This window comes from Ictalurus punctatus, chromosome 5, assembly GCF_001660625.3.
Source record: "Ictalurus punctatus breed USDA103 chromosome 5, Coco_2.0, whole genome shotgun sequence".
Lineage (NCBI taxonomy): Eukaryota > Metazoa > Chordata > Actinopteri > Siluriformes > Ictaluridae > Ictalurus > Ictalurus punctatus.
In genome coordinates this window covers 6,208,264-6,224,441 of record NC_030420.2, presented here as the reverse complement: position 1 = coordinate 6,224,441, position 16,178 = coordinate 6,208,264, and the positions used below count along the sequence as shown (strand labels likewise).

At 39.7% G+C, this 16,178-nt stretch overlaps 1 protein-coding gene across 3 annotated transcripts in view; it reads right to left on the bottom strand.

Annotated features, from left to right (window-relative positions):
- Positions 1-1,962: 1,962 nt before the first annotated feature.
- The window catches only part of cabin1 (calcineurin binding protein 1), a 62,053-nt gene continuing 47,837 nt past the window's right edge, over positions 1,963-16,178 (bottom strand). For all 3 annotated transcript variants that reach the window (XM_017468456.3, XM_053680135.1, XM_017468457.3), the window contains 5 exons: positions 13,653-13,727; positions 7,699-7,990; positions 5,344-5,496; positions 4,832-5,019; positions 1,963-4,042 (listed from right to left, as the gene is read on the bottom strand). In XM_017468456.3, the coding sequence (XP_017323945.2) occupies positions 3,899-4,042; positions 4,832-5,019; positions 5,344-5,496; positions 7,699-7,990; positions 13,653-13,727 (852 nt within the window). In that variant the 3' untranslated portion in view covers positions 1,963-3,898. The remainder of the gene's footprint in view (positions 4,043-4,831; positions 5,020-5,343; positions 5,497-7,698; positions 7,991-13,652; positions 13,728-16,178) is intronic.

Sequence of the window (16,178 nt, the reverse complement as noted above, 5' to 3'; positions counted from 1 at the left end):
TCAGACCAAAGAACAAATTCCCAGTAGTAGTATGAAATCTATAAATACTCAACTGCGTGCATGCTCTTGCCCTTACACAAACATTTAATCAGAGATGATGGCATCTTTGAAATTGGCAGCTTGGTGTTACTAAGTGAAAGGTCAGGGAGTGATTCCAGAAACAGAGCTGTGTTTGCTAAATGAGATTGTGGTGTGACCACAGGAGTGTTCATGATGTGTCCGATAGGAGAACCGAAGGAAAAAGAGAATGCAGTGTTATAGACATGTGGCTGAACTCCAGGATTACACACTGGCACCACGCCAAAAAGCCAGCTCTGCTTCTGAATCAGGAATAGAGGGGAAGGATATGTGGAAGGATGATGCAGCAAAAGTTTTAAAGTAAACACAACACTGGAACCATTAATATCAGTAGGAAAAAACTGGCAAGTATCACACACAGATTTCAGAGAAGCTGTAGTGCTTTGCTTAAGCATTAACCCCCTTGAACATATTTTGTAGTGTTACAACTTGGAAACGGGCATAATTGTCTTCACTATTTTAGACTCAGCTGCTGTATATATACAGGCCATGTTGTAGCCCATTTCAGTAGATTGACTCCACAATTGGGTGCCATTTACAACTTTTAAAAATAATTTAATTAATCTAAGTAAACATGCATTTAACTGTTAAAAGGTTACTTTCCTGAGAATGTTTGCATTTTGCTTTTAAGTGAGTAATGGAATTGAAAGTAACAGGGTTGGGTTTCTGTCATAGAATTAGCTATTGCTAGTGAGTTACTTAAATTTTTTTAAGTTAAAAATGTATTTTCCATCATTAATTTAGGTAAGAGGGTTGTGCTTTTAAAGTGATCGCCTTAGTAATTATCGCAACATCCCTGCAAAAAGAAAAACAAACAAACAGCTAAACCAAAAACATTTTGAAGTTTACATGAGCAGGTCCCCACACTTTCTGACCTAATTTTTCCTTTTTAATTATTATTTAAATGACTACAATTACAATGATCATTATATAATTTGTTTCATTAGTATTCCAAATCTACTTCAACATTTTCCATAACCGACATAAAGGCTAAAACTATTTAAGATAGTCATGTTACAGCGAAACCACAAAGCTCAAAGTCGTCTATTCTGGAGAGTTTCCTGTGGTGGAAAACACGCCGACACTGGAGACTCCTTCCATAAATGTTAAGAAAAATATCTCCTTACAGAATTCTTCACAATTTCAACTGGTATGTTTTTCTTTGCTAAATGACAGCACATTTATAAACCAGTTTATTATCAGATTATATTATGTGCCGCATCTATCATTTAAGTCCTTGTGAAGGAGTTGATATCAGATTCAAGAATTTCAATAACGCGTGGTACAAATAAGTTACACCAACAACCATATGAATGAAAGTCCTGTCTGAAATTCCTAATTTCCATGTTATTTAGTCATATTGTACATGATTCTTGAGTATTAACAGGTTAAATTCTTTGATTCTGTCACAGTGATTCTTGGAAACGGCCCTCGTCCACACAGAGGAAGAGGACAAAATAATCTTAACCAATGTAATCATGCCAACTTGTTTAATCCAAAGTCTAGCTCTATATTATTCCATACGTGGACGTCCTGTTCACTCGGAAATATGCCACGTTCTGGGTGTGTGTGTGTGTGTGTGTGTGGAAAAGACAGTTTTGTTTCTGCAGACATTAAAACCATATACTATTTACTGTAGCACTTTGTCAGCAAACCAAATTATAGGTTTATATGTCGTCATGTCATACCTGTCATGTATCGATGCGTCTTCAAGATCTGTGATGATCTTTTTGTACATCTTCCACCCACAGCTCATAAACATTGCAAATGCAGAGATAAGTATCATAAATTCAGGCAGAAAGCCCTGAGGCACAGGTTACTCCTAGTACATTTATATATTAAAAAAAGAGGGGGGGGAAAAAAAAAAAAAGACAGAAATCGGCGCAGGGTGAAAGTGTCATCAAGTGTTATTTTTGGTTTTGTGACAATTTTTAATGCAGCAAGTCAAAAACTGAGAGAAATATGAACCCTCAGGAGAACAAGTGTGAGCAGAGAGAGGGCAATCTCAATGCTCGTACCATCCGTCCTTCACTAAGTTACATTCTCAATACAAGCCCAAGCAGAGCCCCCCCCCCCACATACAGACAAACAAACAAACCACCATGCTTTTACAAAGTAGAGAAAAATACAAACATCTTTAGCCATTTACAGGTCCGACGTTTGTGTCGAACGTCCATCTTATATCTCTTGACAAGCTTTTTCCTTATTTTGCAAAAATTCTTTTTTTAAACTATTATTTCTTTTATTCGATAACCAGAAAAATACAGGAGGGAATGAATCCATCCATTTGTAGAAAAAGTACTGTTTAAGATAAAAAAAAAACAAAACAAAACAAAACAAACATTCGGCTGTTTAGGAAGGAGGTCCACATGATCTCCAGAAGTTATGTGCAGGGAAAGGCAAAGCACAACACATCTTGTGCTTTCTTTTCTTCAAAAAAATATACATTTACTCTTTAAAACATGCACACAATGCTCTACAGCTTGAAGAGTGATGCACCGCTTTCAACACAACGTGTCCAGGATCATGCTAAGGTCCGTCTCGCTCTTGTTTTTAAAATATATATTCCACTATTGATAAGATCTTGACATTGGTATGATGCTAGACACTTGACTATGAAAAGGTGCATTGCTTTAAAGCAAACCGACCGGATACCTCTGCGTAATTAGATTACATAAGTACATTTAGTTAAAGTACATATAGTCTCCGACTCGATGCTGGTGGCAGGACTCAAACCTGCGTGCTAAAACTCTCACGCCCAGCTACGTAATTCAGTACAAAAGAAATTACAAATGAAGACCGAACACGATTCCACGTAACACAAACATGAGTACAGTCATTACGAGAGCTGCTTTGATCAGAAAAACACAAACATTTAAATGACAAAAATCCAAATAAAAATACAAATAATAATAAAAGTCCAATTATGAAAATGGGGGTTTCATAATAGGAGTACCAAGAGGCCAAAGTGGCTCATTTTATGAACTCTACAATAAGCATAATTAAACTGATCCATCCGGCAAAAGTAAACATTGGTGAAAAACAGTGTAGAAATTCATTTTGAAAAAGTGGTTGGCGCTACAGGAAACTGTAAACACATGCTGTTGTTGGACTGGACATGTCGCACAAGCAAGGCAGCCATGCTCAAAGCAAAGCTTCACTGTGGGTAGCACAAGATCCACCCTACACACACACACACACACTATATTTATTTATGCACAACATTCTGGCAATGTTTTAGTGCTTGCATGCTGACAGCATCAGAGCAAATATCCACGTTGATATGTCATGAGTTTAAGCACCTTATTCAGATGTAAACTCATTTCATTTAAAGTAAAGAGGGGGGGAAAAAAAAGGGAAAAGGGAAACACTTTCTGATCTAATGCCCCCGTGGCTGTAATTATAAATGCCTTGCATTAAACTGACTGTGTGCATAGGACCCCTGCTGTTAAAGCCACTGATGTAGGTGCATGAAACAAACAGCACTTGACTCGTGCACCGGCATTTAGAAGCTGCTGGTCAGAGATCATTGTTCAGACTTTGCAGCATCGTTGTGAAAAAAGAAAAAAAAAAAAGGCAAAAAGTTTGAGAGAAAAAAAGAAGAAGAAAAAAAAAGAACACAGTGCATGTGTAGCGAGAGGACATCATTGAGCATCGAGGAAAAAGCCCTTTTGCTTAAAGAACGTGCATACTGCTGAAGAGACCAAGTGCACGGACGCAAACGTTTCATCGATTCAAGACGAAAAAAACGAGCTAAGAAACGAGAGAAAGATTAGAAAAGAGAAAGAGAGAGAGAGAGACAGTCAGAAATCTTTCTAATTCAAATGTCCATGTAGTCGTCCTCCTCGTCCGTCTCGCTGTCGAGTGACGACTCCTGGCTGGACGTCTCCTGGACTTCCAGTGCCGGCTGAGCCAGAGTGTCCTTCTTTACGTTAGCTGCCGACTGAGAGGCCAAAATCACGTTCTAGAAAAGAGAAGATGAAAAGGGAAATGACGTGAGAAAGGAAGTCCTGTTGAATTAATTATAGAGAACCGGATACGGGGCGATGGTGTTATTTGTTATTGAATCCAGGCACTCAGCAATGCTGTGTAAAACTCATTCAGGGAGCATTACGCATGAGCTCAGGATGCGACAACACTGACTCAACGGTTTGTGTAGGTGGGTGGAGAGTTACAGCTGCTGACCGGAACTAATTTTTTTGGGAATGTTCCACAACACGATTTGTAACCATTGGCAAATCAGATTAATGTCCCAATTTGAACAATTAGAAGAGGAATAAAACATAATTTATAGTTTTTCATAATTCTTGGCTTGAGGTGAAATGTGTTATGGATGTCGCTGGTATGGCCTCTATGATATCTTTTCTCTTTTACCATTTCCTATTTTGTACTGTATATGATTCAATGTGTGAAATTGTTTTTTTAATGTGAAACTGCCATAATGACCAGGACTCCCTGGAAGAAGATATTTTGTACATCAATAGGACTTTCCTGGCTAAAAAAAAACAAACAAAAAAAAACCTCTGTGACATGCTGTTATTGGATAATAATCAACTTTGGATTCGTAAGAGTAACTCAGCTTCCCGTTGTGCCACGTCACACCACTCGGTTGTTGATTATATTCCTATAAAATCATGCCCTCGACTCGAGTGTTTGACAAGTTCAGCAGTAGCTTTAATACAGCAGGATGTGTGAAGAACATTTTCTCTAGTTTTTGTTCTGCTAGTCAGTCAGAGTCCGGGCGCAGACTTACTTTGAGCCTTTGTTTGGTCTCCTCTGAGATGCTGCCTTTGGGTGAGAGCAGAGTGGGAGTCGGAGGCGTGACCGTGATCTCCGGGGGGAATTTGGTGGCTGTGGAGGGGATGAGCAGCTTGGGCATATTGGGAGGGATCCGGGAGCGGATCCGACTCGAATCGGCCTGCTTCGACTGATCAGCGCTTTCTGCACGGAAGGAAAAATGACACTCGTAACGTTGTTTACATCCTACCACTCCACACACACACATGGGATGAGCACAGAAGCACTGCACTGTGTTATTATTGCATTGTACAAAAGACAACGTAGGAACTGTTGGATTTAAAACTGAATGGGTTCTTGTGACTAATATTTTTCCTACACTTTACATTTCTTAGAATATGAACATTTTAAAATGTTCAAATCTGGATTTTGTCTTTAAACAAATAAATATGAGAATCTATACAGTATTCAAAAAGTATAATATAATTCATGCCTACAGCCCCCAACCCACACATACACACAAGTTACCCGTGTCTGTGTGAGTTGAGCAGGTAGCGGCTTCGTGACTGCTCCACTCCTGTGTGTTGTGACTCTGTGAAACTGTGGCCAACTTCATCTGCTGACACAAATGAGACTCCTGCTGTCTATACGCCAGACCTTCTGGGGCAGAGGCTTCTCTGTCTTTACACAGACAAACACACACACACACAAACACAGTCATTAATAAATACATCATTGTCAATAATCATAGATCATCTCCCTCTGTTCCTGCTGAAAACTAACCAGAACTTTTATATAAAACAGCAAATAAATATTAAACACCTGCATTTAAGATTCTTGTCACTGATGAAGTAGCTGTATCTGAGAATATAATCTGAGTTGACGGTTTAAAGTGTACAACAGTATGAACGCAGATTGGAATAAAATGACCACTAGGTGGCCGGTGGCTCAGTCTTCCTCGTGGTGCACATGCCTGAGCATGTGAGAGTAGTGATGCTTTAATCGTACTCAAAAAACACAAATAAAAGGAGGGAAAACAACGGAAGGAAGGAAGGGAGTTCAAAACACTGAAGGAGATTCTGGGTCCAAATTTTTAAAAACGCACGAAATAAAACTACTTGACAAAAATGAAGAAACCATAGAGTCTATTTACAGACATTTCTGATCTGACTGCTATTCAGATCGGGATACAATTGGGATCGCAGATCGTTTTCTATAACTAGAGATCATATCTCTAGGACTATTATGAAAATACCATCAATTCCTTGGCTGAGCAATAGGACATTATACATAATAGCACTATCGCGATACACTTTTCGGAGTAAATCACAGACATCGTTAAAACGTATAAATATTAATCGTAATATTAAGTAGCTGCGTGAATATTATGTAAGGAATAAAAAACACAACAGGATGTTCTGTTATAGGAAAATAATCAGTGACGACGTGGTGTGAGTCAGAAGCCACTTTTCCACTGCACGGTACGGCTCGACTCGGCTCGCTTTACTTTTCTGAGCTTGCTTTTCCACTGCAGGCGTGGGTGCCATCTTCCACTCACCTTCACGCAGGAATAATGCTGTATTATCGGAGCCCTGTACAAATACACGGTCAGGCCATACTCCAAACGCCTTTCCTGTTCACTGAACACAGACCCTATTAAGGATGTAAAATAACGGCGCTCTAGAACCTACGTAGTGCTCGAAAAAGACGAAATTAGATTCATCCGCGACAGGAGCGACTTCGATAAACGCCTGTTTGGAAATCGGTAACAAGCGAGACGTAAAGATCTAGGACAGAAACCTTTGTTGTAATTTTATCTGTACTGAGAGAAATGATACATCATTTTCAATTAATAGAATATTAGTGTACGCAAAGTATGTATTAAATGACACACATTCATTCAGGCATAATACAGAACCACTCGTTAGGGAGAATCCTTACTCCTTCCTCAGCGCGTGGCTCACGTTTGTATCGGCTCGGCTCACCTGGAACCTTGACCGAGGTGGTACTAAAAAAGTACCAGGTACTAGCTACACTGGAAAGCCCCCCAAAAGCGAGCAGAGTCGAGATGAGATGTACTGTACGGTGAAAAAGTACCCAGAATGTCACAAAGTTCTTGATTTTTTACTGTTGAACTAGAACAGCAAAGAAACCAAAAATCTTTAAATACTGCTAAACATTGTGTGTTGTGAGACACTCGAGTATCACAGAAACATACAGCACAGTTTAACTGTAATCACATGGTAACCACAACTGTAATTATTTGTGTTCCTGTCTGTTTGTGTCACATTCACATTTCAAATAAGCCTCAAAAATGCACACACACACACAGAGACAGAGAGAGAAAACACCACACAGCGTGTATCATGGATTCTTAAAAACGCCTAATGAAATATCCTACTCCCTTTCCATCTCTGTTTCCCTAGCAACTAAGCGTGGAGCTCAGAACACTGCGGTCGGTCTCAGGGAGACACCTCTCACTCTCGCACACCTATTCACTATCCACACACTACGTGTGTGTAAAAGGGAAAGTGGGAAAGCATATGAGATGAGAACACACACACACACACACACACACACACACACGCCCCCTAGTACATGACATCAGTTGTGAGCAGATCATGGAGGCATTGCCCACTACTGGTCTCGGCGTCTACTGAGTCAGCGTTCATAAATAGTTGACCAAAACTTGCATTAGTTGAACCCACGCTTTTAGTAGAAAACCACATCCTCTAAAGAAAAAGGGGTGGAGCTAAGCAGTGTACTTAATAATAATAATAATAATAATAATAATAATAATAATAATAACAACAACAACAATAACAATATTATTATACATGTAGAAATACTTAATGCTTGATTATGAGTGATGTGTCGTTTTACCTGTGTGGGGTAAGAACGCCATGCCTGCTATTGGCTGACTGGGTGTCGTCCGGGGCTGTGATTGGTCCTGCTGGCCTGGAGGCGGGCAATACATCTGCGTCGGCGTGCTGGGTGTATGAGACTGTGAGTGTGTGTGAAGAGGCCGTGGAGTCTTGCTCAGCTTGGTCTCATGCTCCTGGACAGGTACAGGCTGCGAGTGTGTGTGGAGGCATGGAGTGGAGACAGAAGCAGGAAAGAAGATGTCTCTGTGCTCTTTATTGGACTTAGGGGTGATGGGGGCATCACTGGAATTCTGGGAAATCACAAGAAAATCAAATGTGTCAATCAACTACATTATAAGCAATTCAAATGGATGTGCATCATCACTTCATTAAAACAGAGAGAACGAGAGGAAACGGATCTGTGCCATGTTTTAATGTGAAGACATTCACACAGCATACATTTGTATCGTTAGCGAATCCAAAACGGAAAATCTGCAGATGAAACCTTCCGTCCACAAAACACTGGAAATGAGTTACGCTGCTGAATTCTCAAATCTGGTTGGTCAGAAAGCGGATTCATTTTCTATAACAGCAGATTTACATCGATGCTCTCGTTCTGTTCTCTACAGTGGACTCTCCAAATGACCGAACGAAATACTGAGAAGATATTTATTCAGCATTCGTGGAAGGAGTCTCCAGTGTCAGCACTATAACAACCTTTGTATTTCAGCTGTATTTCAGACGCAAGATGTAGAACTTTGTGCTTTTTCAGTAACAAGCTGCATTTTAGTCTTAGAGAGTTTTATAAACCATTTATAGCTGCTATAACGTAAGTGATAATAGGAACGATCGTGTTTCACAGACGGTCCACAACATTAAATATGTAACTATAAATGGATGAAAAGTACATCGTGTTGTTTTTGAATAACTTAAAAATTGTACTCACTGGCACGTTGCTGTGGTATACGAGGAATAAAACACGTGCTGTTATTGGAAAATAATCAGCTACAGGGTGGTAACAATAACTTCGTTTCACATCAGGCCACATCACACCACGTGGTTGTGGATTATTTTTCCTATGACAGCACAGCTCCAAGTGTTATTTCTTACAATTTTGTTAACAATATCAGAAATAAATGATGACATCAACAGCACCTTTCAGAGTTTTAAGAAAACTGCAGTTAGATTTAAATCGACATTATGGATGCTTGTTTTTAATTGAATGACTTTTACATTAGAAAATGAACAACTGCCTGTAAGAAATGCATCAATGCGACTGATAAACCCATTGAATGAAATGGTGCATTCGAGTCGTATTGACGAGTCGAACGCACATGAACGGCACCACAAAGTCGTAACTACGAGTGGGGAAACTCAGGATTTTCTTTGAGCCCCGAGTTGGGGGCGTGTCAGTAAGAAAACATGGTGGAATCAACGGATGCAATGTCTGTAGTTGACGGTAAATATGTGGAATCTTTATTCGTCTCAGAACCTAATTACGATACAACATTGTACAATTACGATATAATATGCAATGATAAAGTTTACAGCGGCTTCATAAATTGATAAAAAAAAAAAAAAAACCACCAGATGTGCATTCTTTGTTCTTCATATTCTAGAAGTAGAGTTTTAAAAATTTTTTTTAAAAATAATAATAATAATAATAATAAAAAAAAACCCTTGCTGTATTTTTTTTGTAGTTAATTAAGAGAAGTTACACCACCGTCTTGCTCAGACCAAAGTGAATTGAAGGCACCTGACGTCGTAATTACGATTTCCCAACTCGTAAATACAAACATCCCAGGAGGACGAACACACAGTATGTTACAAAAATAATAACGACTGAATCTTTCCTGTCATTATATTATACAAAATAAAATCTTTAAAAAAAAAAAAAAAAACAACAACAACAACAACCTGGATGTCCCCAAGACAAAGTTTGAGAACCATGGGAAAAGAAAAGTGGATTTTAAGAGCAGATTATTCTCTTCTACAAAAAAATAAAGATATAAAGGTTAACAGGTAGAGAGAAATCCATAAACAAGTATAGATAATAAAAATAATCAAACATGCAGTCAGAGAGAAGTAACCTAGTGAAGCTTGTATTTCAGTGAGCCTGTCGAAGTAAACAACTTCTCAAAGGAGATGACAGAACTGCCTATGTTGTCAAAATAACCCGCTGAAACAAAGATAAACTTTTCGCTAAAATTAACCAATCGGCAGCTTTTTCCGCGAGGCCTACCTGTTTGCTTTTCTTTCATCAAGTCCCGCTACAATGCCTCAACAAACATCACGCAGACAAATCAGTACCAGGGCCCTGAGGCTCTGTGTGTGTGTGTGTGTGTGTGTGTGTGTGTGGGGAACAGGAAGAATGTGTGTCTTTAGAGGACCACAAACAAGCCCGACAACAACAGGTCCGCTCGTTGCCACAGCAACCGGGGCCCAACTCAGCCAATAGCTGATCAAACGACCACGCACTTGATTTTTTTTCCTCACTCTTTTTTCCTCCCCCTGTCCGACTTTCACGCTCTGGCTAGAGAACAGAAGCCTGAGCTTTAGCGAAAACCAGTATAAGAGTGTGGGAACGACTTAAACACTAATCACTGGTTGAAATCCAATGATTAATCTAATAGTCACAACTAAAATGTTAAGCCTTGTTGTTATAGATATACACTTTTTTTTTTTTTTTTGGAGGAAGTCATGGCATTAGACAGACCAAAAATTGAACACAACAGCCGTGCTCATGTTCAGCCACTAGAGGGCCCGGTAGTTAAACTCAGGTACTGGAGAAAGTGATTTATAGGAACCTAGATTTAAAACGAGGCTAAATCTCTAAAACTTTACAGACGAGACTCTGCATTAGACACGTACGATTCGCTTCGAGGTACAGAGACAAATGTGGAGCAATGCTACACATCTCCTGTGCCAGCCTGTTACTATGGAGACAGTAAAGGTAGAAGCATCACGGCTGTGTTTTCATGCTTACATAATCATTATCGGGTCAGAAACTCGACAATGATGTAATGTACTAATACTCACGTACGTAGGCGAATTGATATGATTCAATGTCTCGTGTAAACAAAACGTCTCTGTAGGACACGTTCGTATTTGTGTTATGAGGAAAAAAATGCCGGAGGATTTATGTAAAATACATCAAACTCACACAACAACGGTGCTTTTTGTGTTTAGTATGCGCCTTGTGCAGTAAGAACATAAGAAGATTCAAGTCTTAGTCTGTTAGATACAACACCGCTGTATCAATCATTATTTATCTGTATCTTGGAATTATTACTTCGCTGTTATTCATTTGAACATTCAGAAAGCATCCATCTGTCGTCTTACCTTTTGGGAAGTATCTACTTCATATAGGAACATGGACCTGTTTATTTGGCATTTTTGGAAGGAGTCTCCAGTGTCAGCACAGTCAGAGGTGAAGTTATCTGATACAGGAAAGTCTTCAGGATGGAGGGGTTTGTTTCTTGGTAACATGTCAAGTCTCAGGAATAAAACCCTATTTTCAGTTGATATCTCTATATACAGCTACATCTGCACTCAAATAATGATTCCACAGGCACAGATTGTACACATAGGAGCGAATTCTCAGCCGTATCTGTTCTTTAATGAACGACGACCTTTTCCCTCCATATGCCCCCCCCACACACAAATCTCTCCTAAAAGTACGGACCAACACATCCGTGATCACATTAAGCTGAAAAGCAACAAACACAGTAAACAAAGCCTCCTCCGCTCCGAGCGGCTTCGGTAAGCCAGCTCCCACTACAAAAATCACCGTACCTGAGAGAGACAGAAGTCCTTCGTCTTTCTGCGCAGCACAGAAAGAAACCTAGCGACTAACAGAAACGGGACGGATCGTAAGATAATCGTTAGATCCCCAGCAATTACGGAGATGAGGATTTAAAAAGGCTTAAAAGCTGCTGATGTCAGCTGGCACGATTATTATGTCTACTGCACAGGAAAAACCAGGCGTGGAATTCCAGTGATTTACATTTACTCCTTAACTTCTGCTTAAGACTGGATACAGGGGAGGATTAAAAAGTTACAGTTTGGTGGTGCTGGGATTTGAACCTGCAACCTTCTGATCATTAGCCCACAGCATTAAAGAGCTGAGAGGGATACTCTGTAACAACTGATATATAATGAACTGAAGAATATATTCTGCGTTGTCAATGAGAACTCGTTTTCCAACTCGTGCACACCACCTCCAAGCCCACGCTTCCCACCGACAGCCACACTTCCTGTTGAACTTCCTTCTCCACACGCAGAAGAAAAGAAAGGCAAAAAAAAGTACCTGTTGTGACAGTCGAGAGGAAATGACCTGAATACGACAATCCCAAATAATAAAAACAGAACTGGTGCAATCTAGGCACGATCAAAATGCAGACATTTGTAGGACATGGTATGAAACTTTGACCGTACGTGCGTCTCCACTGAGACAAACAAGCAGAAGCAAGGGAGCGCTACGACGCTATCATGAGGCGAGTCTTCTGTTTGTTTTCTATACAGAGTTCTAGATGGAGATAGAGCTGAAACACAAGGGCTGACATTAAAATGAGGCAGTGAGTAAGAGAGATACAGAGACATCCTGGGAGCTGCTTTAACTGGCTGCTGCATGCTAATGAAGCATTAATGAATGCCCAGGACTCAGGGCAGAGAAAAGAGAAAGAGTAAGAGAATGAAAGAAAGAAACAAGGGCAGAGTTATCGAAGGAACTCGAATGACAGAATTTAAAGTACGGGGTGAGCAAATACGGAGAGAAAGATGAAGATGAAAGACAGACCAAGAAAGAGTGGAAGAAAGAACAGGCAGAAGGAAAAAGACAAAGAAAGGCAGAAGCAGACAGAAAAGGGAAAAAAACCCCACAAAGGAATGACAGCAATAAAGAAAGACAGGTGGATACTGACAGAAATAAAGGCAAACAGAAAGACAGAGACCAAAGGAAAGACAGACAGAAAGAAATGTAGTTAGAAAGAAAGACAGACAGTAAGAAAGAGACAGAAAGATTGAGACAGACCAAAGGAAAGACAGAAAGTAACACATGCAGAGACAGAAAAACAGACAAGAAAGGTATACGGAAAAGATGGACAGAAGAACGGACAGCCAGAAAGCAAAGACGAGCAGAGGCAGAAACAAACAAACATTAGACATTGACAGACAGAAAGAAAGACAGTTGGAAAGGCAGACAGATAAAGAGACGAAGAAAGACAGGAAGCGAGAAGTTGCCAGAAACAAAGAGAAATAAACAGACAGAAAGAAATTGAAAGAGGCAGACAGAGAAAGGGACAAAAAGAACATCAGACAGAAAGACTGAAGCAAAGGAAAGACAGATAGGAAGAAAGACAGACAGAAAGACTTATAGAAATAAATACATGGACAGACAGAGTTACAGAAAGAAAGAAAAACAGTTGGAAAGGCAGACAGATAAAAAGACAAAGAAAGAGAGAATTACAGGCAGAGAGAAGAAAACAGAAAGAAAGAGAAAGAAATAGACAGAAAGCAACTGACAGACAGACAGAGAGAGGGACAAAAAGAAAGTCATAGACAGGCAGAACGACTATAGAAAGAAAGACAGACAAAGAGATGAAGACAGACAGAAAGATGGGTGAAGAACAAGAAGAAGACATGGAAACAAAGAGAAGGAAACAAAGACACAAAGACAGAGGCAGATAGACAGAAAGAAGGGATGTGTGATTGCTTTAACTAGATGAGATGAGAGTGTACGTGAGTGATGTGGCTACAGACGGGGTGTTAGTCTGGAACAGAGGGAGGGAAAACAGCTCGCTATGAGGGCACACAGGATTGTTTAGGGGAAAAGTGTCTCAAAGGAATTCATTGAAGGAGGAGCAGCTCAGCTCGTAGAGTCAAGGGTTTGCACTGCACAGGGGAACGAACACACACACACACACACACACACAGTGGGATATTTCCTGAAAAATTTGAATGTGCATGTGTTACCTGTCTTTGTGCTGATGTTGCCATCTGAATCTGGCAAAACTTCACAGCCTGGTCCAACGCCACGTCCTCATCCACCTGCAGAGAAACACAAACGGTCGAGTCTGTGAGCCAAGCAGTGTTTAAAATACAATCAGGACACTTCAGAGCTTCAAACTCAACCAACTTGCAACATGTTTTGAAATATCTGATCATGATATTTAGATTATGGATTATATAGAGCTATTCTTTGCTTTTATTTCCCTTATAATTCTGTCTTGATGTACATCTTCTAATATCTCACTAATACAACTTGCTCTTAATCTCCTAATCTGTCTGAGTTCTGTATTTATTAACAAATGAAAAGTATTAATTGCCCAACATGGCTATAGTGAAATGGTCCATTTTTCTAAACATTCATTCGGGAAGCGAGGAACACTGTGATTCAGTATGGTGTTCAAAAAAAAAAAAAAAAAAAAAAAAAAAAAGAAGCACCTCGTAATCAACTGATGAAGGCTTGTAGTTGCAGGACACTTACTCTAATGAAGGACTGCAATCAATTCAATAAGATGTGAAGTGACCATTTTAACCCAAACAGGCCAGAGACAGCATTTCATGAGAAACCATGGTTTTACAGCTCATGGGCTGACTACACAGAATTATGACTATGTACCATGATCTAATAGTTAGTGTTAATGTTATGCTTTCTTGGTATTAATCATGATTGCTTAAAACTGTTACACAGTGGTTCTGCTGCATTAAAAGGTACAATGGGGGAAATAAGTGTTGAACGTGTCAACATTTTTTACAGTAAATATATTTGCAATGAGGTGATTCACATGAGATTTTCACATGAATTTTTTTTTTTTAATACTTTGGCATTAACTCAAGAAATCAGAAAATCTAAAGAAATGCAAACATTAAAGTCCATAATTGAAGTTATGTGTAATAAAGAAGAATAACACAGGAAAAAAGTACTGAACACGCTAACTGAAATTTATATAATACTTAGTGGAGAAGCCTTTGATTGTAATGACAGCTTCAAGACACCTCCTGTATGTAGAAATTAATGGGCCGCAGTATTCAGGTGTGATTTTTGTCCATTCTTCTACACATATTGTCTTTAAAACTTGTTCAATGGGATTCGAGTTTGGTGATTGACTAGGCCATTCTAACACCTTGATTTTTTTCTCTGAAACCAGTTGAGAGTTTTCTTTGCTGTATGCTTTGGATGGTTGTCCTGCTGGAAGGTCCGTGTAGTATGACAGCCAAAAAGTGCAATTTTGTTCTCATCTGACCAGACTACACTCTCCCAGTATTTCATAGGCTTGTCCAAATGAGTTGTAGCAAACTTTAAACGAGTTTTGTCATGCCTTTTCTTTAGTAATGGAGTCTTGCGGGGTGAGCGTGAGCAGTGGAGTGCATTACCTTTTGTTTTCTCTGTGACAATGGCACCTGCTGCCTCCAAGTGTTTCTGGAGCTCTTTCCGTGTGGTCCTTGGCTCTTGGGCTACTCTTCTGACTATTCTTCTAACTCCTCTTGCGAGGAACACCTTACATAGCCGGTTTATGACTGAGTGATGCTGCTTTCACTTGCGGATAACGGCCCCAATGGTGCTTACTGGAGGATTCAAAAGTTTTGAAATGCGTCTGTATCCGATTCAATCAATATGTTTCGCAACCATAAGGTTGCAAAGGTCTTGGGAGAGCTCTTTGCTTTTACCCTTGTGTGACACCCTGGTAACAAAAAGCTTTTTTATAGACCATCAATTTACTAACCCAGCTGATATTAATTTGCACAGATAGGAAGTATAATTACTTTCAAACTACTTATGGATTTCAGCTGGTTCCATGCCTTGGAGAACTGCTTTTTTCTTAGCATGTTCAATACTTTTCTCCATTTCTCCAATACTTTTCTTTATTTATGGACCTTAATGTTGTGAGTTTTTTATATTCGCAGATTCCTTGATTGAATACAGATGTCTGGTGAAAATTTCATGTGAATGACCTCACTGGAAATATATTTACTGAAAAAAATGTTGATGCGTACAATACGTATTTCCCCTAACTGTATGATCTTGCAGCTCGGCAAGCATAACCAAGTGCATCATTAACACAAAACTTAACAAAAAAAAAAACCCCTTGGATTTTCTCAAACACTCTGACGCATGGGACAAATAAGTTTTGGAGCATGTTGACCTAATAAGACCTCTTATTGGAGCTCATGTGTCCATGGTAACGGAGAAGTGGGATGGGGGAGGGGGGGGCATGACTGGGCGTCCCTAGTGCCTGTTTTATGTCAGCTACCGGGAAGCGTGGTGCTCTCTCCTTTAACGGTGTGTGGGAGGAAGAGAGCAAGCGAGAAGAGAGAGAATAGACAAAACGAATGCAAACATGTTGGCGCACGTCCCTGCGCTCTCAGTAGCACTCCGGCTATAATGGGCCTAATGCCTCTGACTAAGCTAAAAAGGCTAATAGGAGAAATACTGAGGAAGAGATAGCAGTGTAAAACACAGGGTTGAACCAAAACTGGAACACTGATCCAAAAATG